The sequence below is a fragment of the Maylandia zebra genome, linkage group LG9 (assembly GCF_041146795.1).
Source record: "Maylandia zebra isolate NMK-2024a linkage group LG9, Mzebra_GT3a, whole genome shotgun sequence".
Classification (NCBI taxonomy): domain Eukaryota; kingdom Metazoa; phylum Chordata; class Actinopteri; order Cichliformes; family Cichlidae; genus Maylandia; species Maylandia zebra.
In genome coordinates this window covers 31785116-31812689 of record NC_135175.1, presented here as the reverse complement: position 1 = coordinate 31812689, position 27574 = coordinate 31785116, and the positions used below count along the sequence as shown (strand labels likewise).

Genomic DNA, 27574 nt, shown 5'->3' with positions numbered 1-27574 from the left:
ATTATAAAGAAGAAGAGGAGGAAGTCGAAGAAGAAGAAACAAATATGGCGGCTTCCTGTGGGTCAAAACGGCGACAAACTGAGGAAGTTTTTCATTCTGTGAACTTGACACTTTGAGCCGACGCTGCTTTCAGTATGTGGACGAGCGCCAAGACAATAAGAGCTTCTGTGGAATCGCTGAAGCGCTGTCAGCGTTGCTGTATGGGGACAGTATGGAGGGGCGACACTGACCGCGGGCAGCGACAGCTATGTAGAGTCCTGTCATCGGCATCAAAACCCAAATGGAGGCTCCTGTTTTTTGGCACTGATCACTTCGCTGTGGAATCTCTCAAACTTCTCACATCCTGCAGGTGCGTGTCCCACACAAGCCGCTTACAGGCGTGCACACAGGGTTTCACACTGCAACGTGTTACATATCATGTCACATATCATACACACAGAGGAGGATTTTTTTTTTTTGCAATATTATTGCAATAGTTTGCAATAATATTGTAATGTATTTTTTTTATTGAAATTAATCTTAATTAATTTGCTGAAATTGTTTCCTCTTCAGACACAGCAGTTTAACCTGCCAGAAATCGTCCTCTTGCCTAACGTGCTATTTAACTTAAAATGTAATACGAAATAAGCTCCAAATGTATTAGCACAGAGTGCCGTCAGTTTTATTAAATAATAAATGCAGTAGATTCTGAAGAAAATGGCCTGTGAAGATTTTTTTCAGCTTTTTTTTTTTTTTTATATCCACATCTCTAAATTTACAGACAGGAACTGTGTTGTGCCACAAAGTGATCGTCAGCTTTTTGCAAAACAACGTTTATGTATCATTTATGTATGACTGTAAAACTCTTATTGACATTAAAAAATGACCAGATAGATTATAACGTAGAAAACAGGGTATGCAATACCTCAGGTAATTTATTTATTTTTAATGTAAACTCTTTGTAAATCCTATTGACTGCTGACTTTTTAAGAATATAAGCAAAGATATTAAACAGAAAACACACATCTGAAATCACCTTTGGCACAACCAAGGAAACGGCTCTTTTACATTTACTGAGATCAGTAGCAGACTTGGCGTTTCAGAGTGAACATAAGTCATCTCTAGCATGTTTTACACCGTAATGGACTACAGTTTCTGTGTTATGCAGTGCAAACACAACCAGAGTTCATACATAAGTCACACGGGATTATAAGGGGCTCTGTCGAATTTCAGAAAAATCAAAGGATTGATTTAAGTGCGCCGTATTTTCCAAACAACACGGTAATAACGACGGCCCACTAGCATGCTCTACCAAAAATAGTGCTTTGTTGTGTGTCTGACGGAGGAAAGCTAAACCAGTTCCACACCACTGAAGTTGCAGCATTTTTACAAACCAGTTCTGGTTCATCTGTTTACAAAAAAATTGTAAATGTAAAATAATAAAATCAATATTCTTCTGTAGCAATAACAAAGTATAACATAAATTATTCTGTAGCAATTACACAAGAATATCCAGTAATGTCCCTGCCTACAATTAAACACATTCACTTATCGAAAATCATCTGCTGTGGCAAATGGGTGCAAGCCTTTGACCACAAACGTAGTCACTGCTCGGTGACATTCGTCTGGCCTGAAAGGAGACGCTACCGGTAGACTGCAGCGAGGACTGCCAGCATCTGAGCCAGACTCTGTCTGTGTCTCTGATTGTGGTTATCTAAATGCACAGTAATAGCAGGTTTGTAATAAGGCAGATCGCACTAACATAATATGCACTGTTAGTTGATTATTTATTTACCTGCCGTATGAACGGGAGAGGATGTGTTTCCTGTTTCAGACAGTTGTCTTCAAATCTCAGTAGCTGATCAGTTTTTTAAAAAAAATCCTCAGATTTGCTCCTGTGGCACCAACAATCAAAGTCACTTTCTTTCCCAATGCATTGCCCTTTGCTCACTTTTAATTTCAGCACGTTGTCTTGAACTACAAGTGTACATTCACTGAATTGTAGCAATGTCAGTGGTTGAGTGGTGAAGTTCAGTATTTGTATCATACTCATTGATCAGTGAGTGTACATAAACACACAGGTTACATACAAATGGAGCTTTTCTGTGAACTTCTGTGAGAAACAGTCCTTGCATAAAATACTAAAATACTATTATCACTTTCAAACAAGTCAAAGTTCTTGTGAGAAAAGCGCCACCTCTTGGTAATACTCTGTAACTGAATGATAGTGGCTTCGTAATAGTTGACACATCCCACAGGGAGGACCAGGCAGCAGTTCTTGCTGGCTTTATCTGTATGTGCAATTCCAGTGTCCTATGTACATTTAAACATTTAGAGAGGGCAGGGCTGCAACTATTCATTGAGTATTTACAATAATTCAATTATAAAAACTCTGGACACATTCTTCGCTTAATGCACGGCTCTGTACTGCGCCATTGTCACCATGAAAACAAGACATTGCACACTTTTGTGACTAAAAACAGACCTGCAATAGAAACTTATTTAGGAGAAGTGTGTGAATAAAATCTACATGGGCGAGTAAAACTCTTACAAAACCCTGAAAGACAGAGTGAAGGTAATTTTTTATGCCTTAATTTAGATTGCATACATATTTTATGTTATTTGACTTTGATCTTAGACTGTACTTTAGTGTATTTATATAATTTTGCATTTAAGAAATGTTTGTCTTTACATACAATCAGTGGGCTTGGTTATTTTTTGACAAATGGAACAAAAAACATTCCACTTTCTAAAACGGAAACTAATGAGCACTTGAAAGATCTTTATTTTTTCTCTTTTGAATATTTATCAATGCTCATTAATAAGACACAAGTACTAATTGATGGAATAGATTACTAAAAGAATCGTTAGCTTGCAGGAAATAGATGAGGGCTTCATTGACACAGAACTGTGTTGTAGTTTAATTCCAGACTCCATGATCAGAAATCTCACTGCATACATTGTTCACAAACACAAAGTCAATAAAAGTGAGGAAATGAATACAATCAGTTTAATGCTCTATTTTCCACTTTGATTTCCTGGTAAAATAGAGCCTTTAGTATCTGGTATTGACTTTAAAACATATTTTTGTCCTAGAGAGTTGAATACACTGCTGGGGTGCTACAGTTATTAGTTTGTTTTTTTTATACTTAACCCTTCCTTTTGTGTTGTAGGGGCACCAGTGAAGGGATAGTGGAGACCCTTGAAGTTGTTACCTTGGCTGGTGATGTTCCAGTGAAGAGGTTTGCTCAAGAGAACCACCTTCCGCTACACAGTTGGCCCCCTGATGATGTGAATGGACGGTTTGATGTTGGTGTGGTCGTGTCTTTTGGCTGCCTACTTCCTGAGAGACTAATCAGCAAGTTTCCATAGTGAGCATTTATCGTTGATCAACTAATCGTTAAAACCTGGGGACTGGTGCCGTGCTGTGGTTTGACTATGATCTCACGGTCTCTGAAATGTTGTGACAATGTCCTCAGTACCCAGGGCTGCCTCTTATAGCTCTCACCCTGGGTCTTTCAAGGGTGGGTTAATTGTTGTAATCAGATTTTTCTTTTCTGTTTTAAGAATCCATTTAACATCTCAGTAAACTCATGCAAATGCACTGGGAAGAGAAAATAAAACAAAATAGGTGATACTGTGGAGAGACACATAAATACAGTGTACATATGATGGGTGACAAATTAAAAGAAAAGGCTGAACCCTTGGCCCTGTCACTGAGAGGTCCAATTAGCACTTTCTGCTGACATCCACAAAGAGAAAATGAATGAATATCTAGATTAGTGATACCCCCCAAAATCAAGGAAATATATGACTTTCTCTTGTATTTTGATTAGAGTGAAGATTTAAGATTGGATAGGTCCCCTGGGTTGTTTTTTTTTTTTTTGGGGGGGGGGGGGATGGCTGATCTAGATGAATGGTGTCATTAGAGTTTAAGAGAGTTTGAGTTTTAAGTCTCTCTAAGGCAGTCCTTCCCAGAGTGTGGGACCCGCCCCCTGGGGGGGGCACAGAGCCATTGCAGGGGGGGCGCGGTATGAAAAGGGGGGGGGAACAATAACGCTTGGACACTGATAGCACGGGGCGCCCACACAAACGCAAAGCAGGAGATGAAGCATCGCTGAATATGTTTCCAAACCAACTTCATTCTAAGACAAAGACTAGAAAATCTGGTGAAGCAAATCTGCCCTTTGGCTTCACCTGCACAGGTGCAGAGGTAGGTCTCCCTGCAGGGTTGGTTTCCCCTGCATCGGGAGCAGCGCTGGGCTGTTTAAATCAGGGACTAACAGGATCCCACATTCTTGATTTTTAGTTCAAACACTTCTCATAATGACTAACTGCTCCTGACATGTTGGAGATGTTTGCTCTTTATACAGTAAAGTTACAGCAGGATGCAAATAACATCAGGCTGATCCTGCCACGATTTGTTCCCTCGGTTCAAATCACAGACAAACAGGATCCCACAGCTGTTTATGTTTTTGAACACATTTTGCACAGAGAGGCGTTTTTTTTTTTAAAAATGTATTGATAACAATGTTGAACATTATTACACAGGAAAAACAACAACACATAAAATAATGACACCGTGACGCCTCTGCCTTTGTAAATGGAGGGACAGTAACTGCGTATAAAACCTGCAGACAGTCAGATTAACAGTATTTCGTCTCTATCATTCTGCAATTCATCTCATGTAAACAATAACGTGGCCACAGCGTGACGTGAATAAAGGCGCATACCTTTGACGCTGCGTGACCAACTCTGTATTCCTCGTCCACACGGAAACGCAAAAAAGGAGTTTTAAAAAATCTCCGTTTTCGGAGATTCGAAACGCCGTTTACGTGGACGAAACAGCTGCGTGTTCAAAATCACCCGTGTAGGTGCGGACGCAGCGTAAACGAGTTAGTAGTTTATTTTATTACTACCTGTAATTTATTGCTGTTTACTTGTATTTGCTTAACTGTTTACTAAATGTTTGAGGTGTGAAATAAACCAAAATATGGGCGCGTGTGGTTGGAGGATGTGTGTGTGCGTGCCGGGAAGAGGGGGGGGCGCAAATATTTTTCTTGTAAAACAAAGGGGGGCCCAGCAAAATAAGTTTGGGAACCACTGCTCTAAGGCACAGTCAAGCCCATAATTATTCACACCCCTGGCACATTTTGACTTGAAGTTACTTTTATTTAACAAGCGAGGTTTTTTGTTGTTGTTTTTTTCGTTTGTATTTGGACTGGAAATGACACAGGCGTCTCCCAAAAGATAATAACACGATGTACAAGAGGTATCATTGTGGGGGAAAAAAATATTTCTCCACTTTCATTTAGATTTGATCAAAAAGTGTCATGTCCAAAATGATTCATACCCTTCACAAACTGTCAGTCTCTGGGAAAATCCAAAAATTTATATCACCATTTCAAATAGTCCAAGCTGTTCTAAAGCATCCTAATGACCCTGATTAATTGGGAACATCTTTTTTAACCAAATCAACAGGCGAAATTCAATTCAATTTTATTTATACAGCGCCAAATCACAACAACAGTCTCCTCAAGGTGCTTTATATTGTAAGGTAGACCCTACAATAATACATACAGAGGAAAAGAAATCTCAACAATCATATGACCCCCTATGAGAAAGCACTTTGGCGACAGTGGGAAGTAAAAACTCCCTTTTAACAGGAAGAAACCAGGCTCAGGGAGGGGCGGCTATCTGCTGCGACCGGTTGGGGTGAAAGCTTACAGCACCTGGTACTCCCAGGCGGTCTCCCATCCAAGTACTAACCAAGCTCAACCCTGTCTAGCTTCCGAGAGCAGACGAGATCGGGTGTGCAGCAGCTCTCTGCAGTTGCTTATGGACAGTCATGGCTAAGACAAAGAAGCTCAGTGAGGACCTCCGGCTGTGCATTGTGGCTGCTCACAAGGAAAGGGATACAAGGCCCTATCTAAATATTTTCAAGTTCTAGTGGCTACAGTATAAAGTGTTATTAAAAAAAATACAAGATGGCCACACCTGTGCTGGCCAGATAAGATAGTGAAAGAGGTGAAAAAGAATCCAAGGTCCACCACTAAGGCCATCCTGGGGAATCTGGGCTCTGTTGGTGGCAGACAGTCCAACGCATACTGCACACTGTTGGGTTTCACGGATGCAGACTGAGGAGGACGCCAATTCTCCAGAATTGCAAATGCTCATCTGGATAAGGAAGAAGATTTCTGGTCTTCTGTGTTATGGTCAAATGAATCAAAAATTGAATTATTTGATCACAATGATGTTTCCTTCATTAGGTGTTTAAAAAAAAAAAAAAAAAAAAAGGGAGAAGCCTCCAACCTTGAGAACACCATCCCCTCCTGTCAAACATGGTGGTGGGAACCTAATGCTTTGGGGATGTTTTTCAGCCAATGGACCAGGGAGTGTAATCACAGTGAACGGCACCATGAAAAAAAGAGCAACACATGAGGATTCTTCACAACAACATCAGGCAGTCTGCAGAGAAACTTGGCCCTGGGCACCGGCGAACATTTCAGCACGACAACGACCCAAAACACAGCAAAAGTGGTGAAGAAATGGCTGGCAGACAAAAACATTAACATTTCGCAGCGGCCCAGCCAGAGTCCTGACTTGAATTAAGAATCTGTGCAGGGAGCTAAAGGGTCTTAGACCCTCCAACCTGAAAGAGTTGGAGCTCATTGCTAAAGATGGGTGAAAATACCCGTGGAGACGTGCAAAAAAAGCTGGTCTGCAATTATAGGAAGCTTTTGATTGATGTAATAGCCAATAAAGGCTTTTCTATTGATTATTGAGAATGGTATGAATAATTCTGAACGTAACACTTTTTGCTCAAATCTAAATCAAAGCTGAGATTTTTTTCCCCACAACGATACCTCTTGTGCAACATTGACGCCCATGTCATTTCCGGTCAAAAAAAGCGAACTCGTTGGTTAAATAAAAGTAACTTTAAGTCAAAATGTGCAGGAGTACGAATAATTATGGGCTTGACTGTGCTCTAAGGAGCACTGAAGCTGTTCTACACAAGGCATGAGATCAGAACCTGTATATAAATCCACAGAAACAGACACTGCATTCTCTTTCAGTGGGATTTTGAATGTTCACCCTAGCCTGCTGCCAAGATGGCGCGGTCCAGCTCCTATCTTCCACACCATCTTGCATGGTGACAGTGTGACAGGAGTCTCCATCATCCAGATCCGACCTCACAGGTAAACAGCAGATAAATGTCTGAGTATTTTCTTTTTCCTGATAACAACCATAACAGAGCTCAATATCACCCTGCAGGTTTGATGTGGGGCCTATTCTCAACCAGCAATTCTATCAGGTCCCTGAGAATTGTACTGCTGATGAGCTGGGAGGTACTCTAGCCACAATGGGAGCACATCTCGTGAGTTAGAACATGCAACGTACAACTCCAGTTCCATAAAAGTTGGGATGTTATGTAAAATGTAAATAAAAGTAGTGATCCGAAAGTCTCATAAACCCAGTCTATTTACAATAGAACGTGAAAATCTATTAAATGTTTACATTGAGAAAATTTTCCATTTTAAGGACAATATGAGCTCATTTTGAATTTTATGGCAGCAACATCTCAATACCAGATGTTCTCAGCTGGTGAAAGGTCTGCAGGCAGGCCAGTTCAGCAACAGGAGTCTTCTATTTCAAAACCCTATATACGCCTTTCAGCATTGTTAGAGCATTTCCAGATGTGCAAGCTGCCAGCTCCATAGGCACTAATGCACCCCCATAACATCAGAGATGCAGGGTTTTGAACTGATAACAAGCAAACCTTGGTAAAGATTATTGAACCTCTGCCCCAGCTTTACTTCAGAGAAACACTACCTCCTTAAGATACTCCTTTAGATACTGATTAGATCAGGGGTCTCGAACTCCAGTCCTCGAGGTCCTGAAACTTTTCCATGTGTCGCTGTTTTGAGATTTGCAAATGAATTTTTTTTTACCAACTTTCGCACAATGTCAGCATTTTCAGAACTGTTGCAGATCATGGTTATTTTTTTTTACCTTTTACCAGCAGGACTGTAACATGATTGCTTGTGTGTGCTTTTGCAGCTGATTAACACGTTGATGTCACTGTCTGAGAGAATGGAAAATCAAAGGGAACAAGGACAAACTGGTGCAACATTTGGTGCGTAACGCTGAGCTGGATACATATAGTTGTCTGAATGAAAAACTGGTCTTCTAACTTTCAACATGATTTCCTCCAACAGCCCCAAAAATCAAGATGTCCATGAGCTGGATTGTGTGGGAGGAACAGACTTGTGACCAAATTGACCGTCTATATCGTGCAGTCGGGTCCCGGGTAAGGCTCATTGCATAACTAAGTCATGCCAAACTCTCTTGGAGATCTCAACAATGACCCTCTCTTACATCAGATACCTTTGAGGACTATGTGGATGGGCAGAACAATAAAACTTCTGGATTTTGCTGGAAAATGTCATGTGTCATTATCAGGTAAAGTGATTAACCAAACCGGTAACACAATAAACAGACCGTATGAGTGTTTGTGACGTTGGTGGAGTTTTAAATGAATGTCTTGGCCAGATTCTATGCATAAAGTGCCCAAATATTTCTCCTTGAGTTGGGATCTTTTGGTGTGAACAAGAAGCTAGCCAACAGAGGCACAGGTCATGTGACTCAAAGTTAAGGGTAGCTCAACAGCTTCTAAAAGATGCAAACCAGTGAAAATATGAGGATAGGACTCTCTCATTAAATCACAGCGGCCTTGACAGCCTCTATTTTTAGAAAAGCCTTGAGCTGATCCTGTAATAAGAGCACTAACCTGGACTTGAGAGGATATTTTTCCCATATCAGCTTCTTTTCCTTGGCTAAAATTCAGAATCACATTCAAAATCCTCCTCACAGTCAAGGTCTTAAGTAACAAGGCCTGATCTTTTTTTGAAGACCTCATAGTGCCATATCACCACAATAGTTCCTCTGATACTGCTGGTTTACCTGTGGCTCCTGGAGTATTTAAAAACAGTATGGGAGGCAGAGCCTTCAGCTTTTAGGCCCCTCTCCTGTGGAACCAGCTCCCAGGTTGGATTCGGGAAACAGTCACCTTGCTGCTTTTAAGATTAGGCTTAGAATTTTCCCTTTTGATACTGCATATAGTTAGGGCTGCATCAGGTTACCATGAATCCTCCCTTAGTTAGGAAGCACTAGGTTTAGGTTCCTGGGAACTTCCCATGATGCACTGAGTTACTTAAGTGATTAGTTGTGAGGTCTGTCATCAGCTAGAAGGAACGTGAGACTACTGCAAGCAAGAAATAGTAAATGGGAAAACTCGGATGATTTCAAGGCATTAATTGCAGCCAGTGTGATGACTAGTTTCTGGTCTCTGCGTCGGGGATATTGGGCTTTCGGTATCAAGGACACTTTACATGCAGACCAGAAGTATCTAGGCTCAAACCACAAGCTTTCCAATTAGTGAACAATCCAGACATACTAAAAGAAAACTCCAATTTTTTGTGGAATTTGTGGAGAAAGATGACAGTTTTTCAAAAAAAAGATCATCTCAGCCACAAAAATGAACATACATGATCATGTAAATTGTCTAGATAATGTCACTGCACCTGTGTTGTAGACCTTTGTTAATAAGTAAACCTTTAAATAGAAATATTTGTAGAATCAGAGGTGGGAACCTCTAAGTGAGAGCTATGGAAGTTGTAATTTGACATAAATGTGCCCTACTGTATGGTATTCCAATATTGTATAACAATAACACTGTGCTGCCATTATCATTCACATGCTGTTTGCAGATCAAAGAAGGAACCCCATCCCCGGTTCAGTGAGCTTTCAGAAGGAGTCAAATACTCTAGCAGTCTGCTGCAAGGTTGGTCCAACTGTTCCCTCGAGCACCCCTGACCTTCTTCACTACATGCTTACCATAGCGTCTGCACTTTTCCTTAGCTTTAGTAGTGAGGTGACAGGTGACTTTCACACAGTTGCCACCATTGCTAAGCAACATATCAAAGACATTGTATTTGTGCAAATTAATTGAATGGTGTGGTTAAATGTTCGTCTGTGTTGGAGATGTTTCTCCACGTTGTTGTGATCAGTATTGGATTCATTACTAAAAAATAATGTGTTACACAAAAAACACTTTTCTTTAAAGTAATGCTGTTCATTGATTAATTACTCCTAGAAGAAAGTCATTTGTTCTTAGTGTCAGCATGCAGTCTGTGCAGGTGCTTGCAAAGAGCTGAAGTTGTGTTAGCAGCAGAAGGTGGTTGTTTCTGTGGGGTGGGGGTGCTTCTGCTTCATCCTGACATCTGCAATGACCACCTTGGTTTTCTTCGTGATGAGGAACAAGTTGTTCTTTGCACTCCACTCTGGCAGATGCTGCACCTCGTCCCTGACGGCCATCTTGTCCCATTCAGTTATAAGGCCCACCAAGGTGGCTTCATCTGCACCAGTAACATCAGCTAGCTGTTGGCACATTTTGGGGATGGGTGCGGATGTTATTAGAAGGACCTTTACTCTTATTCACTGTCACATCTGATGAGAAAACTCTTAGTAGCATGGTCTCCAGAGGTGGAGAGGACTTTAGAGTAGAGATGGACCGATCCGATATTACGTATCGGTATCGGTCCGATACTGACCTAAATGACTGGATCGGATATCGGAGAAAAATAAAAAATGTAATCCGATCTATTAAATATCACGAAAGCACCTCACAAAACTTGCAACACGCCGTAACTCGCCTCAGAACGTTAGCACGTCGGAGCAGTATGCATCACGTGATAGAGCGGCTGTGGCATGCGGGACCTGTCGGTGGTCTGGATAGCATTTGGAGCTTCGCTAGCAACTCGGCATTTCATCTCCGACAAAGTTATCCCGAGAGAAGTAAAGCAAGTGTGTAAGTCCATCTCTGAATGTAAAGCATTCCTGCGTTAAGCTTAACAAGCGACTGCCTCTTCTTGCTGCTACTTCAATCATGAAACTGCTTAACGATCAGCTGATCGGCTTTTCTGTCGCGAGTCCGTGTCTGTTGTTTGCTTTTGGCCCACTTTGCACCAGAAAGAGGAAACCAGCGGCTGAACAACAGCAGCACGTTTAAGCTTGATCAGCTGTTGTTAGAATGTATTTAATATTACTTTCTACTCGAGGATCTTTTTCTACGCAGCTGACGGCTGGTAACTGTGCAGGGTTTAGCCAGGGGGGCCGATACGGCATGAACAGGGAAAAGGGGCACAAAGACATACTTTTCTTTCTTATTCTCATTTAAAATGTCTAGCTTTTAATAATTAATTATCCGACACCCAAAGTTTTAATTTGATGCAAAATGAATAGAAGTCAATTACTGTATATAGTGACTATTAAGTCTAATATATATACCCTAGTAAGCTATAGTACTTTTTCCTTTGGGAAGGTACCATCTGTGCAGTCTGCAATTTTGTTGAAGAAAGATGTTGAATCTATTTAATATTTCTTGAAAAATAATTGATTTCTGTGCATTTTTTTTCACACTGCATCAAATTAAGGTTGATTACGTCGATTAAGCATCATGAGGTGGAGCGTGAGGGGTGGTTCCCTATTTTTTATTTATTTATTTTTGTTGTTGCTGGGAGTTGGAACCCTATTAGTTAGGTTGCTTAATATTTATGCTAAGTACTCTTTAAAATACCAGAATAGGGAGGATGGTGTAGGTCTAAGTTTATTACATTGATCAGTATTGCTGAACTATGAAATTTTTTTTTTTTTTGTATACAGGTATAACAGAATAGCTTTAGTGTAGTTGTTGTTTTAAACTTGAGTATGAACTTATACAAAATGCAGCAAGATATTTAAAAAACAGTTTTGTTGATTAAAAAACACTATATCGGATTCATATCGGTATCGGCAGATATCCAAATTTATGATATCGGTATCGGACATAAAAAAGTGGTATCAGTCCATCTCTACTTTAGAGCAGACTCTTTGTTGAGGAGAAACATACTCTGTCAACATAAACTCACACATACTGTAGTGAGAGCAGTTTGATACCAGCATTCAGACTTTGGCAGTGTTGCATTTTTTCTTGTCACCTGACCAAAAGGAAGACTTTTTGTAAAATATCAGTCATAAAAGCACCGCACATTTAAATAGCTTTAGGATTATAGCACCACAGTTTCATCCACAAAGAAGCTGTCAGTACATACAATCTCTACACCATGATGTTGTTTGAGCTATAAACAGCACCAGATAATTACAGGAGCTAAAGAATGTAACAATAAAATTGCAGCAAAACCACATATGAGCGGGCAGAGTCAGGTATGGGGTCTTCACACCCCCTTCTTTCCCTGTTTGTCATTTGGAGCTGGGAGGAGGAGTTGGCGGATTGCCACTCTGGGGAGGATGGCACCTGGACCTTGGGGTATAGAGTATGTATTTATATATGTGTATGAGGGTGGGAATGCATGTTTGTGACTGTGTACCTGTTTGTCTATGTTTATGTGTCTTTTTGGGTCTTAGACTCTTCCTCTCTGGGAACATCTCGGGCCCCCACCTATCTCCCCCCACCACACTCCCTGCCGGTGGCTGATGACCTCACCTCTTGGTGCATTGTAGTTCTTGGTGTCTGGGGCTGGGTGCTCGGGTGTGTACTGTCTCACTCCTAGTGGCTGCTTGGCGGGTCCTGGTGCGGGTGGCTCGGTCGTGAGGGTGATGCTCTCCTCAGCTCTTTTCTAGGAGGGTGGCGCATCCGCCCTTTCGGTGGACCTCCTTGGACTCTTATGTTCTGGGGGGCCTTTAGATGTCTGGGCCTGGATATCCTTCACGCCTGCTTCATTTCCTGGAGGGGCAGGGCTATGGCTCCCCACAACTACTATCAGATATGGATAGTAGCATTCATGGAGAAACCTTTTGAATGCAGGCACGCTCACGCACACGGGTGTTCACAGACACACGCTATCTTCCTTGGCTGCTCCCTTTAAGCATATTGTGCTCGGTATCATTCAAAATGTATGATTTACAGTTACTTCTGCTTATCTAGGATGTTGCTGTGGTCTCCCTACTGTGTTGTTCTCTTTTTGCTTGTTTTCTTCCTTTCCCATCAGGTAATGTAGCAGACTTATTGTGTCTTTTCTCTTGGTCCAGTATGGCACAGCTGTACTGGTCCACTTGGGAAAACAAATCTGTTGGGCATTTTTCTTGGCCCTCAGACAACAATTCTGATTGGTACAGTGCCAAGAAACAGACCAAAAAAATAATCAAAGAATGGTGAAAAAAGACCTTTATTGAAAAGTCTGTTTCAGATAAGCAAATGGTTAAACTTTTTCCAAGATGGCGCCAGCAGTATGCATGGCGACACGTCCGTCAACTCTGCTAGCTTTGCTTTGGCTTGGCTAGCCTTATCCTTCTCTATTTTATCCCAAAATGCCCTCGCTCTGCGTGGCTTTACTAAATGTAAGATCATTAGCAAACAAGACGTTTGTATTAAACGACTTCCTAAAGTCACAACAGCTGGACTTTCTGTTTCTGACAGAAACATGGCTTCAACCCGGTGAGTCTGTAGCTTTTTCGGAACTGGTCCCTCCTAATTTCTCATTCTTCAGCCTCCCTCAGTCCTCTGGTAGGGGGGGAGCCTTAGCCACCGTGTTCAACGCTCGATTTCATTGCCATCAAACATTACAGCACGACTCATTTTCTAGTTTTGAACACCAGCTGTTTGAGTTACACCTGAATTTTGCTGCGCCTTTGCTGTGTGCCCTCATATATCGCCCTCCCAAGTTTAACAAGGATTTTATCAAAGAGTTTTCAGGTTTTATGGCTGGAATCGTTCTTAAATTTGACAGTTTTTTAATCCTTGGTGATTTTAACATCCATGTCTGCTGTGACTCTAAACTTTTGGTCAAGGACTTTTTAAATATTATTGACTCTTTTAACTTGACCCAGTGGGTTACTGGTCTCACGCATGAAAAAGGTCACACTCTGGACTTGGTGCTCTCCCACGGGTTGGATGTGTGCATCACGGAAATATCCGAGTTGCGCATCTCCGATCATCTTCCTGTGTTGTTCATTCTAACACTGCGCTGCTCGATGGATAAGCCGTACGTCCCAGCGCGCAAAAAGCGAGCGCTTAATGTATTAACAGCGCCTGCTTTTTCTGCTGCCTTTATGGACTCTGGAATAATGAACTCCAACTGTAAAAGTGTTGAGGACCTTTCGGACATTCTTCCTTCTACCTGCACTGATATCTTGGACTCTATTGCTCCGCTCAGGACTGTGCATTTATCAGAGCCGTGGTTGAATGAACATACGCGCTCCCTCAGACGTGACTACAGACGCGCTGAAAGGAGATGGAAAAAGGACAGATTGTATGTTTCCCTACAGATTTTAAGGACTTGTCTTTCTGCTCACCAAGAAGCTGTAAAAACTGCAAAGACACAGTTCGTCTCAAACTTAGTGTCAGTAAACAGTCACAGGCCTCAGGTACTTTTTAACGTTCTTAATCGCTTTCTTAGTTTATGTGATAATTCTGGAGTCACGTCTTCACCAAGTATGTGCGATGATGTTTTAGCATTTTTTTTTAATGACAAGATCCTATCGATTAGGGCCCTTGTCTCGTTGTCTGCTGCCTCAGATCAGAGTCCTTCTCCTGTGTGCTCAGCTGTCTTAGAGCAGTTTGATCCCGTCTCCCTTAAGGACTTGACCGCGGTAGTTAGTAACCTAAGATCATCACACTGCCCCTCTGATTGTCTCCCCCCGAGCTTGCTTAAAAGCACTTTTAATACTGTTGGGCCTTTCATCCTGAGATTAATTAATACGTCCCTTGCTACAGGCTACGTCCCATCATGCTTTAAACAAGCAATAGTTCAGCCTCTTCTTAAAAAACAAAACCTGGACCCAGCTGTTCTGTCCAACTACAGGCCTATCTCAAAGCTTCCTTTTCTATCTAAAGTCTTGGAGAAAGTGGTCTACCTACAGTTGCAGGACCACCTTGATTTTAATATGATCTCTGAAAAATTTCAATCTGGTTTTAAATCACTACATAGCACTGAGACGGCACTTTTAAGGTTTTTTAACAATATTCTTTTAACTCTGCCCTGCTGCCCTTTTATTTTTGGACTTGTCAGCAGCTTTTGACACGGTCGACCGTGACATCCTGTTATCACGGCTAGAATTTCATGCTGGCCTAAAAGGATCTGCCCTACAGTGGTTTCGTTCCTATTTGTCAGAAAGGTTTTTTTTTTATGTCAATATGGGCCCCCACAACTCCAAAATAGCCCCTCTTAAATACGGTGTACCTCAAGGCTCTATTTTGGGTCCTGCCCTGTTCGCACTCTATTTGTTGCCATTGGGCTCAATCTTCTCGCGGTACAGCATTTCATTTCATTGTTTTGCTGATGATTTGCAGATTTATCTACCTTTAAAAGCAGGGTCAGACCATCCGCAGCTCTCATTACGCTGCCTTGATGATGTCAAACAGTGGTTGTCATTAAATTTTTTAAAGCTAAATGAAAATAAAACTGAGGTTGTCATTTTTGGCAACGTTAATCATATCGACAGCACTCTGGGCGCCTTTTCCTCGTATTGTAAAACACATGTAAAAAACCTCGGTGTCTACATTGATGGTTCTTTTAAATTGAATAAGCAGGTGAGTGCAGTAGTTCAGTCCTGCTTCTTTCAGTTAAGACAGCTAGCCAAGTTAAAGCCATACCTTCCAGCTAACGTCTTTGAGCGTGTTATTCGCCTTTTTCTTACTTGCAGATTGGACTACTGCAATTCATTGTGTTATGGTCTAGATCAGGCCTCCATCCATCGTCTTCAGATGGTTCAAAATGCTGCTGCTCGCCTGCTAACTGGTACCAAGCGGAGAGAGCATATAACCCCAGTTTTAGCTTCTCTACACTGGCTTCCTGTCTCCTACAGGATCCAATTTAAACTTCTACTTTTTGTTTTTAAGTCACTTAATGCCCGAGCCCCTCCTTACCTGTCTGAGCCCCTCTCTGCCTATACTCCACGAAAAACCACGAGGTCTAGCTCAAAACTAATGCTGTCCATCCCACGGACTAACCTCAAATCTCGTGGTGATAGATCCTTCTCTGTGGCAGGTCCCAGACTTTGGAATAGTCTCCCCTTAAATATTAGATCTGCACAAACACTTGAGCATTTTAAATCATTACTAAAGATACATTTCTATGCCCTGGCTTTTAACACACTATGACCCAAGCATTTTGGTCTTATTTGAATTAGTTTAGTTATTGTTTTAATAATTTTACTGTCCTTTTATTGTTTTTTTATTGTTATTATTGTATTACATTGTTGCTTTTTAATACCATTTTATATTGTTAAGCACTTTGTGCAGCATCGGCTGTTTGAAATGTGCTATATAAATAAATTTGACCTTGACCTTGACCCCTGAGCTTAAACTTCCTGAAATGTTGCAGCAGTAGTACTGCTTTCTTTGTTTCACTTTGTCCTGTTGATTGTTGCCCTAAGTTTTATATTAATGTGTGTTCCAGGATGGCTGGGTGGGATTCAGATCAGTGCTCCTGAACAAAAGACTCACTGCAGCTGATTTCTATAATGGCTACCTGCATCAGACACGGCAGAAGAACACGCCGTGTGAGACGGCTGAAGGACAGTTTTTCAGTAAAAAAGGAGGAATTGAAGTGCATCAAATGAGAAAAAACTCAAAGTTGTGACGCAACAATAATATTCTCACTTAAAGTAAACACAACACCATCTAATGAAATGTACTGTTTTTAATGTGTTATACTTTTAAGGCATTTGCATTCATGCCACAGTTATTTTTTGCTGTATTTATTCTATTGCAATAAATGATTGCAATGTTGATCAGCAGTTTCCAGGAACAATAATGAACTGATTTTTTTTCCCTTTGAATATTTACCTTAAGGACTTTTCCCCGTCTCTACCAGTGTTAATGGTTGGGCTGTAGATGTGATGGTGTTTGGTTGGTCTTTCAGTCTGGAATTGCCCTCCTCTTTGCTCCATACTGGAATCTCTCAGCAGCAGTTGTAGTGTATGATAAATTAAGACACCAAACACTGTGACGTTAACATGTACACCATACATAAACATGTCCAAATACAGCAGATTGACCAGTATTTATAGCTACATCGGTTGTTTTCTGCTTTTCTTCAGAGAGCTTATATGACCTTGTTCTAGAAAAGTTGGGGTGCTGTTTAAATAAAAGAAAAATGCAATCCTTTGCAAATGTTGAAAATTGTGAAAATGTTTACAATGTTCTGTTTTATTCGAATAGAAAACCTATCAGATGTTGAGAAAATGTCCCATTTTGTGAAAATATTAGTTCAGACTCAAACTACATAAATTTCTTAAATACAATTTTTAGCTATTAGAGAAAAAAGGTATTCATGGTACAGCAACATCAATAACTGTTGACATTTTTTTTCCTATCGATCCTTTAAAGTTGTTGCATAACTAAGAGAGGATTCAGGGTCACCTGATCTAATCCTAATTATATGCTTTATCAAAAAGGCAAGTTTTAAGCCTAATCTTAGAAGTATAGAGTCAAACTAGGAGCTGGTTCACAGAAAAGGAGCCTAAAAGCTGAAAGCTCTTCTTCCCCTACTACTTTTAAATACTCTAGGAACCACAAGCAAGCCCACAGTCTGAGAGTTAAGTTCTCTGTTGGGGTAACACAGTACTATGAGGTCTTTAGGATAATATGGAGTTTGATTATTCATGTATGTGATGAGCTGCTAACGAGTATTTTATTTAGTAATGACCCCAACACTGCTGTCGTCTCCGGAGACAAAAGTTTACCTTTTTGGAAGGTGTATGTCCTGTTACATCTGGCATAAAACTAACACCGCGCTTCATGAAATCATACTAAAATTCAAACGTCGTGGTGGTGGTAGTATGATGGATTTTCCAGATTTGATGGAGTTTATAAATTCTGTTTGACTATCTGAAAATCCGGAAGGAGAATGTCTGGCCATCAGATGTGTCCTGAAGCTGAAGAGCTCTTGGGTTATGGAACAAGAAAATGATCTGATGATCTGGTCCCTTAAAAGTCTGAAGTTAAATCAAGATGCTTTGACATGACCTGAAACAGACTGATCATGGTCGAAAGTCATTCAATGTGGCTGAAGCAATTCTGCAAAGAAAACTAGGCCAAAATTGCTCCACAGTGATGTGAAAGATTCATAGCTATTGATCCCAAACGCTATGAGATAACTGACCAATCATTTTTAGTCATTCAATGCTTTAATAATTAATAATCCAAGGAAGAAGTGTTTTACTGGTGAATGCTCAAGGTGGATAAACGAACATGTCCCTCCCTGAGCCTGGTTCTGCAGGTTTTTTCCGTCCCATTGTTGCCAAGTGCTGACTCAAAGGGGTTGTTTAATTGTTGGGGTTTTCTCCATATTTTTGTACAGTTGTTACCTTACAATATAAAGCACCTTGAGGCAACTATTGTTGTGATTTGGTACTATATACTAGAGATGGCACGATACCACTTTTTTTATGTCCGATACCGATACCGATATCATAAATTTGGATATCTGCCGATACCGATATGAATCCGATATAGTGTTTTTTAATCAACAAAACTGTTTTTTAAAATATCTTGCTGCATTTTGCAAGTCTGCAAGTTCATACTCAAGTTTAAAACAACAACTACACTAAAGCTATTCTGTTATACCTGTATACAAAAAAAATATTTCATAGTTCAGCAATACTGATCAATCTAATAAACTTAGACCTATACCATCCTCCCTATTCTGGTATTTTAAAGAGTACTTAGCGTAAATATTAAGCAACCTAACTAATAGGGTTCCAACTCCCAGCAACAACAAAAATAAATAAATAAAAAATAGGGAACCACCCCTCACGCGCCACCTCATGATGCTTAATCGACGTAATCAACCTTAATTTGATGCAGTGTGAAAAAAAATGCACAGAAATCAATTATTTTTCAAGAAATATTAAATAGATTCAACATCTTTCTTCAACAAAATTGCAGACTGCACAGATGGTACCTTCCCAAAGGAAAAAGTACTATAGCTTACTAGGGTATATATATTAGACTTAATAGTTACTATATACAGTAATTGACTTCTATTCATTTTACATCAAATTAAAACTTTGTGTGTCAGATAATTATTTATTAAAAGCTCGACATTTTAAATGAGAATAAGAAAGAAAAGTATGTCTTTGTGCCCCCTTTTCCCAGTTAATGCCCTATCGGCCCCCCTGGCTAAACTTTGCTAGATCCGCCCCTGCACAGTTACCAGCGTCAGCTACGTAGAAAAAGATCCTCGAGTAGAAAGTAATATTAAATACATTCTAACAACAGCTGATCAAGCTTAAACGTGCTGCTGTTGTTCAGCCGCTGGTTTCCTCTTTCTGGTGCAAAGTGGGCCAAAAACAAAGACGGACTCGCGACAGAAAAGCCGATCAGCTGATCATTTAAGCAGTTTCACGATTGAAGTAGCAGCCGGAGAGCGAGAGGCAGTCGCTCGTTAAGCTTAACGCAGGAATGCTTTACAAACATTCAGAGATGGACTTACACACTTGCTTTACTTCTCTCGGGGATAACTTTGTCGGAGATGAAATGCCAGGTTGCTAGCGAAGCTTCAAATGCTATCCAGACCACAGGTCCCGCATGCCACAGCCGCTCTATCACGTGATGCATACTGCTCCGACTGCTAACGTTCTGAGGTGAGTTACGGCGTGTTGCAAGTTTTGTGAGGTGCTTTCGTGATATTTAATGGATCGGATTACATTTTTTATTTTTCTCCGATATCCGATCCAGTAATTTAGGTCAGTATCGGACCGATACCGATACGTAATATCGGATCGGTCCATCTCTACATATACACCGCATTCCAAATTATTATGCAAATGATATCTCTCTTGGATTTTCCTAAACAGTCGATGCAAGTAACAGAACAATTTTCGAGTCATCAGCTATTAGTTTTATTAGTATAATTTGAACGTTACTGAACAACCCTCCCAATGAAAACATACTGTTTTTTAAAAATAAAAAAACTTAAAATGCACTGTTTCGAATTATTAGGCACAACAGAGTTCCAAAATATTTCATAGGTTGTAAAGAACTGAAAATGGTTATTTGTTGAATTTGCAGCATTAGGAGATCATATTTACTGAAATCAAAAGCTATTTCAATCAAAAAGATCTTAACAGGTCATGTTACGTATTAACATAGGACCTCTTATTTGATAGCAGTTTCACAATTCTTGCATCCATGTAACTTTTTGGAGAGTTATTGTTTGAATGTCTGCAGGATGTCAGAATAGCCTCCCAGAGCTGGTTTTTGGATGTTTTGAACTACCGCCACCCTCCTTGGTCTTTTGCTTGAGAATGCTCAAAGGTTCTCAATCCGGTCTTTTAGTGATGACATGATGAATCCTGCTTCTGGGCCCAAACTACCCTGCGTATAAGGCTTTTGTGGGGTTTTTTTTAACATGTTTTAATGCTTTGTATCTGGTTCTATTTATTCCAACCCGTTCTCACTCCCAAAGCGTAACATTTTACGCTAGGTGACAAATCGTCACCATATTACGTTTTCGGCTACCCACCACGTTCCTAAATGACGACCTCGGAAAAAAGAGGAAATATGAGAACCGTCTGGACTGAATCTACACATGTTCGCTCTTTTTCTTCAAATCGCTTAGAAACACGCTATTTAACATCATTAAAGTCCTGGTTAAGGTCCGGAATAAGGTTATGGTCAGGGCTAGGGATAAGGTTAGGTTTAGGGCTTTAATACAGGGCTGGAACGTCTACTACCGCAGGAGCGTCATTGCACTGGATTCCATCCATAACCCGCCGCGTACCATAAGAACGCCGAAGGTCTCCTTTCGCGTTCCTCAGGAACGCCGCGGGACGTGACAAAACGTCGACATGTTACGCCTCGGTAGTGAGAACGCTCTGTTTATTCTCAAAAAGCCCCTAAAAACAGTCAGTGATCACTGTCACCCTCTCGGTTTTTATTACCGCTATTCATTTTAAAGCTCAGTTTTTAAAACCTTACGATGGAACTACAGTCCAGCCCATTCAGCAGTATATTGATGACTAACCTCGAATTGTGGATGAATTATCTCAGTTGTTCTCCTGACTGAAGTTTGGTCCATTTACAGCATCCTGCCATGCGATTGCATTTGTCCCTGACCATCCAGAATACTCACGGCAACTTTTATCGAGTGGAAAGAAGTTAGCGTTCATCCTCCACCCTTCACTGTTAATATTATGCTAACGTAGCTGTGTTGCTAGCGATCACATAGCACATCGTTATATCAGCTAGCCAAACTAAAGTAACCCTACAAACGTCACTGCTGTTTACTTTCCTGTCTTCATTTATGTTGGAAGTGATAGCAGAGCTGTATGTCTTAATTTGTTTCAGAAATCTCTCAGTCAGGACAGGCTATATTATATTTAGATGGAAACTAGCGAGCTAACTCTTTGCTAACTTCTACTACGTTAAGTTTAATAAATTCCGTTTTCATGGATGCCTGGATGTTTAACTTAATTTTTACACCTGGTAAAGCAGCCACACTGATCATTTTATTACAGATGAAAGAATTTAGATAGTTTTTAACTCTCAGTAATGCCGCAGTGATCGTTTGGCTTATGGACCTGCAGCGGAGTTTGGGCCCAGACACGGTTAATGACGTCAGACTTAAAGACCGGATAGAGGTCAGGGGAGGTCGGGGGCCACACCATGAGTTTCTCTAATTTTATGCCGATAGCAGCCAATGATGCAGAGGTATTCCTTGCAGTATGAGATGGTGCATTGTCAGGCATGAAGATGATTTTGTTGTGGAAAGCATGGTTCTTTTATTTTGTACCATGGAAGAAAGTGGTCAGTCAGGATGTCCACATACTTTGCAGTAGAGCTGGGCGATAGAACGATAACGATATGTATCGCGATATAACTTTTTCTCGATAGAAAAATTAAACTATCGCGATAGACCTCGCCGCTCTTGTCCTCTTAAAAAAAAAAAAAGAACAGCCAATCCAAATTACGTAGCGCAGAGCCGAACCAATCACAGCCGCAGCATCACGTCACGTGACTTGTTACGTACAGCACAAGTGCCAAGCCACACATGTGTATTTGTTTGGGAAGCAGCCAGCCACCGTACCGCCCGGGTAATGGAGGAAATGAGTGTGCCGACTAGAAAAATCAACCGAGCGTGACCGAAGAGAAAACAGACGATGGTTCCAATGCCGGAGAGATTGTCGAACGGAAGAGCCATAGAAGCTCCGTAGTGTGAAGGTATTTCGGCTATTTCAAGTCTGACAAATAACAGAGTAGCGTGCACTGTAAATTGTGCCGAAAGCAAGTCTGGAAATACAATAAACTGGTGCATGCGCTACGTCCACACGTACCCGGGCATTCTTGAAAACGCAGATTTTTCTATGCATTTGCACCTTTCGTCCACACGTAAACGGCGTTTTTGGTCACTGAAAACGAAGATTTTTGAAAACTCCGTTTTTGCATTTACGTGTGGACCAGAAAAACGGAGAAAACGCAGCATCAAAGGTGTGCGCACTTTTTGACGTCACACTGTGCGCCACGTTATTGTTTCGGTGAAATGAATTTCTACAATACTGTTGCTGTTAATTCTACTCTGCAGTGTTTAAATGCTTACATATACACACAGTTACTGTCCCTCCACACATACGACTCGGTTCTGCTTCTATGCCCCAGCTGTCATGGTCCCTGTGCCTCACCAGCTGATTCTGTATTAGGCAACATGTTTTCTCTCTCTCTCTCTCTCTCTCCCCCCTGCCGGGGCGATGCTCATTATGTGCTCCCGCCCCTGGCCCACGCACCTGCTGCCTATCGGGACAATCACAAGGCCGATTTAAGACACCAGCACTGTGTCACTCGTCGCTGGATCGTTGAGTTATCAGCGTCAGTCGCTCAGTAGATTGTAAATAAGGATCTGTGAGTTCGTTCCGTCTGTTCGCCTCTAACTATAATCTCTGTGTACAGATCTATCCCGGACCTTTCCCAGCCTGCCTGTCATCCCGTGGACGAGTGAGTGGATGGTGTTTCCCCAGTGTGGGGAGTGAAGAGAGAGAGCCTTTGGAGGGCGTCAGATTCCCGTCTTTTCCCTCACATACCCCGGAGCCCTGGACCCCCCTCCCCTCCCTCCAGCACTTTGTAAATAGCATCACCTGGTGTCGTTGTGTAAATAAAATCTGTAAATCCTGTAAGGAGTCCCGGTCTGCGCCTGAGTCCGTTAACTGAAACCTGACACCAGCTTTGTTTACTTTTTCCCACCGAGGCTTCTAGACTTCTGATTGGCCAACATTTCTGCATGGTTAGGAATCTAGCGCCACCTGCTGCTTTGGCATGTTCATAGCAGCGTTTTCCTTCATTTCTGCCTTTATGTGTGGACGGGATTATTTTTTTAAAACGAAAACGGAAAATCTGTGTTTTCAAAAATACCCGTGTACGTGTGGACGTAGCCTCAGTCTCTGACTGGAAGCGCTAATTCGTCATTCGGCTTTTGTCAGACTAAAGTAACTGTTAAAACTGTTTGAAAAGCTCAGCTATACAACAAGGAGAGATTGAGAATTTCCTTTTAGTTCTCAGTTTATTTGATATTGACAAAAGTTAGTCAGTTTTGTCTGTTCTTCTGTAAAACAAACTAAGATTTATTTTTAGAATTAATATTTTGTTTCTAAGTGGAATTGACAATTTAGTCTGTTTCGTTTGTTCTATTTTGAAACTTAAACGCTTTAGCGGCTGCCTTTTGTGTAGTTTGCAATATTTGCCTTTATTTATCTGAAAAAGTCTCATGTTCCTTAAGTACATCTACCCTGTTGAACTTATTATGGGAAATAAATATTTAAATAAAAACAAGCTGCTGATTATTTCACATTTTACTTGTGAGCAACGGCACATTTAAATCTTACAAATATAGTTATTTGGCTTATATCGTGATAGATATCGTTATCGCCTGAAATGAAAAAAACATATTGTGATATGAAAAAATCTTATATCGCCCAGCTCTACTTTGCAGAGGTCACTTTCACACCTTCAGGGACCCTGAAGGGGCCGACCAGCTCTCTCCATGTAATTCCCACCCAAAACATGACTCCACTACCTCTTTGCTGACCTCACATCCTTGTTGGCACATGGTGGCCATCCACCACTCCATCCACATGGACAATATAGGGTTGCACGGCACTCATCAGTGAACAAGACTGATGAAAATTAGTCTTCATGTAGTTCAAGGCCCACTGCAGCCGTTTCTGCTTGTGAGCATGAACCTGTGTGTGCCGTGACTCAGCCACAAATCTCTTGACAGTACAATGATCATGCTTATCACCAGAGGGCAGGGATAGCTCAGTAGGTAGAGTGGTGGCCCCATGATCGGAAGGTCGGGGGTTCAACTCCACTGAATGGCTACCTTGAGGTACCCCTGAGCAAGGTACCGTCCCTACACACTGCTCCCCGGGCGCTGCATTGGTGGCTGCCCACTGCTTCACTGGGTGAATGGGTTAAATGCAGAGGAAATATTTCCCTAGGGGGACTAACACATACACATTATTATTATTATTAAGTATTTGTGATATATCTAGGGTTTTCATTACTTGTCCAAGGCATTCAACTATTTCACTTTTTCAGCAGCAGAGAGATCCTTTTTCTTTTTCCAAAGATTTTCAGCTCAAGATATTGTTGCATTATTATTCTTTGTAAATAAACGTTTCTTCTGAGAATCCTGTGTTTGCGTCCACCAGCTTCACTATCCTTGACAAATGAAGAAAATTTGAAAAAGCACCACAGAGATAATTCAGTATCTCGGTGCTGCCTCACTGGCTAAACAGGATGCTTGGCCTTTCTAAATGAAAATCCTTTGATTAAAAAATACCATAAACACACGTCTCTGACTAGCTTTTTTGTGAGCTACCTACATTTTGAACTTGACTATTTTTTTGCAACTTTCATGATGTTATTTTTAGCTTCTGGCATCCCTTCACATAAGATGTTAAACACTGTGGCTGTTGACAGCTCAAATGGCGACAGGTATGGCCAGTGTTGGGTAAGTTACTTTAAAATAGTAACTTAGTTACATTACTAGTTACTTCTCTCAAAAGTAACTCAGTTACTTCAAGTTACTCGTTACTTTCAAAGTAACTAGTTGCTAGAGAAAGTAACTTTGGTTTTACTCAGAATTCTCTTGTTAATGTGTTGCTTCCATAACTTTGCAGTCTTCTAGCTTGCTTACTTGCCACAAGTGCACTGTGCCACCTACCAATAGAAAGGAAAAGATAATGTGCATATTTCCACGAGAGAAATCCCACGCCTGGACCGTCATTGACTGCTGCCATGATTCTAGCCTACGTCACAGCGTTATGTGCGCCTTTTACATCCAACACAAAAACTGCAGTCGTGGTGCTTTCGATTGTACTCAGAATTCGGAAATTCTGCCTTCTGAATAGGAAGATGTAGGTAACATCAGACTGCAGATGAGCTGCATACAGGCTGGACTGGGACAGAAAATTGGCCCAGGCATTTTTTAAAAAATTTTTTTATTATCTTTTTTTTTTTTTGTGTCCCGTTTGGATCTTTAGCATCAGAATTGTTGTCTTAAGGCCAAGAAAGATGCCAAGCGGATTTATTTTACCAAGTGGATCATCATGGCCTTGCCATATTGGTCCATTTGATTGACCTTTATTATAATTATGAATTTATTTTATTTTCAGTTGCTACAAACGGGACAGACATGACTGGGGGATAGGACAGGGAGAAAGAATGAAGAGAGGGAGAGAAAGAAAACCAAAGGGGAGAAGAGACGGTGAGAAGGGGGGGAAGAAAGAAAAAAAAGAAAGAAAAAAAAAGCAAACAAAAAAAACAAAACACCTGGGTCACCTGTATGGAGAAAAAAAACAGAAGAGAAAGCAAACAACAAAGAGCAACATAATAAAAAAAACGGCACCATCACAATAAACTAGCTAGCAGTAGATATCAGTAGATACTAAATAATAAACGATATTGTGCAGCACGCAAGATAGACAGCGCACAATGTGCTTTGAGGCAGCAGCCAAGAAAGCTGTAGTCTAACTATTAATCATAGTTTTGCTAAATAAAAGGATCTGGCTTGCATCAGTCACATGATCACATTTAACCAATGATCGCCCTCGACGGCAGAACGCGCTGGTTACGAGCCGGGAACGAGCTCACAAAGAGCACGCGCATTTTTTGCGGTCCGGAGCTGTAGGAGAAACACAGACTTCCTTCATCCACCTGCTGGCCTCCAACACTTGCTAATGTTACTGAATCTGTGGAAGCTCCGCGATAGCCACCACACGAAGTAACGAGTAACGAGCCTATCTAAATCCCAGTAATGACTAACGCGTTCCTGATTTTGGCATAATAACTAGTTACTGTGCTCGTTACCACAATAATAATGTAGTTACTGTAACGCGTTACTTAATAACACGTTAGTCCCAACACTGGGTATGGCACACTCAAAAGTAAAAAGAATTTATCTAGTAATATTATTATTACAATTGCTGTAACTAAATAATTTGCCATATATGGGATGAATAAAGTATTTGTTATTGTCATCTTCTTCACATCTTTATGATGTTTTTCCACAACTACAGTTAACAGGTGTTTCTAATTAGAAATATAGCCACTAACAACGAACAATTAATTTTTTAAGGATAACTTATATAAAGCTTTTTGATTTTAATATCTTTAGATTTCACACCTTTTTAAAAAGTTAAACATGAATATCTGTTAACTTTATTATTTTTCTATTTTCAATGGGGAAAACAACAACAACAAACAAAACTGAACCACATTGCTGGAAAGTAGGAAACGATAGTCCCTTTCTACGGACCGTACCACGTTACACTTTGAACAAGGGAATTGTCACGTGCACTTTCACCATCGTTACGGACAGAAAGGAAGAAGTAAGATCGCTTCTTTTCGTTTCAAGGAACGATTCTACATTAAGCCATTCAAATTTAAAAGGAAGCAAATATCATGCTGATGTTGGTTCTGACCGGTTCCTTTAAACCTCTCCACCCCCTTTACAGCTGTCGAATGGAAATGGTTCAGCATAAGGAGACTGCCATTTTACACAGTGACTTCTAGTTAAATCTATGAAGTGACAGACCACAAGTTATCCACACGTGTTGTGGTCAGTTTGTTTTCCGAGCGGTGCAATATTTTTAAACGTCACACTGTTACATAATAAGCAAATATCCAAAACACGATTTCGTCTGTTAAGCACAAATCCAACTAACAGTGAAGTAAAGAACCCGGGTAAGTAGTTGAGCATTTTAAGTTAACTGTTGTCGCTAGCGTTAATGACACAGACAACTCACGAAGAGGCAGCTGCTGGGCTTGGAGCATAGTTTGATGGCCCGGCAAAAATATTGTTTAAGTCACGTCATGACGAGTTTGGGTTGGTTCGCGTAAGGGAGCTGTGCTTACAGTATCATTTGGTAGTAGCGATACGAATCATTAACTCACTTGAAAGGTTTGTGAATATGTGCACATAAATATGTCCAATATAAATGTATGTATTGTACAAAATACACATACATGTGACGTCACCGAAAGCGGAAGTCACCCCTGCCACCTCTCTCGCAGTAATAGTGGACTTTTTTTTTTATT

The 27574-nt window shown here is 40.8% G+C and overlaps 1 protein-coding gene across 3 annotated transcripts; it reads left to right on the top strand.

Annotated features, from left to right (window-relative positions):
* Nucleotides 1–23556, top strand: mtfmt (mitochondrial methionyl-tRNA formyltransferase). 3 transcript variants are annotated; one of them, XM_024800478.2, is made up of 9 exons: nt 1–349; nt 3153–3221; nt 7056–7178; nt 7255–7357; nt 8041–8116; nt 8199–8290; nt 8364–8442; nt 9750–9823; nt 22928–23556. In XM_024800478.2, exons 1-9 carry the CDS (start codon nt 135–137, stop codon nt 23183–23185), a joined length of 1089 nt encoding a protein of 362 aa, XP_024656246.1. In that variant the 5' UTR covers nt 1–134; the 3' UTR covers nt 23186–23556. The 3 variants fall into 3 exon arrangements, with proteins under 3 accessions (XP_024656246.1, XP_024656245.1, XP_004574121.1); XM_024800477.2 differs by having other exon boundaries at nt 4–349; nt 3153–3350; nt 22928–23530; XM_004574064.3 differs by lacking the exon at nt 22928–23556 and adding an exon at nt 16437–16770 and having other exon boundaries at nt 7–349; nt 3153–3350.
* Nucleotides 23557–27574: the final 4018 nt, after the last annotated feature.

What these genes read in the sequence shown, in the direction of transcription:
- mtfmt (XM_024800477.2), top strand. Translation starts at nt 135, where the DNA reads ATGTGGACGAGCGCCAAGACAATAAGAGCTTCTGTGGAATCGCTGAAG. An exon ending in ACAAACTGGTGCAACATTTG is followed by an intron (nt 8,117 to 8,198) that starts GTGCGTAACGCT and finishes TTCCTCCAACAG; the next exon opens with CCCCAAAAATCAAGATGTCC. An exon ending in ATGTCATGTGTCATTATCAG is followed by an intron (nt 8,443 to 9,749) that starts GTAAAGTGATTA and finishes TGCTGTTTGCAG; the next exon opens with ATCAAAGAAGGAACCCCATC.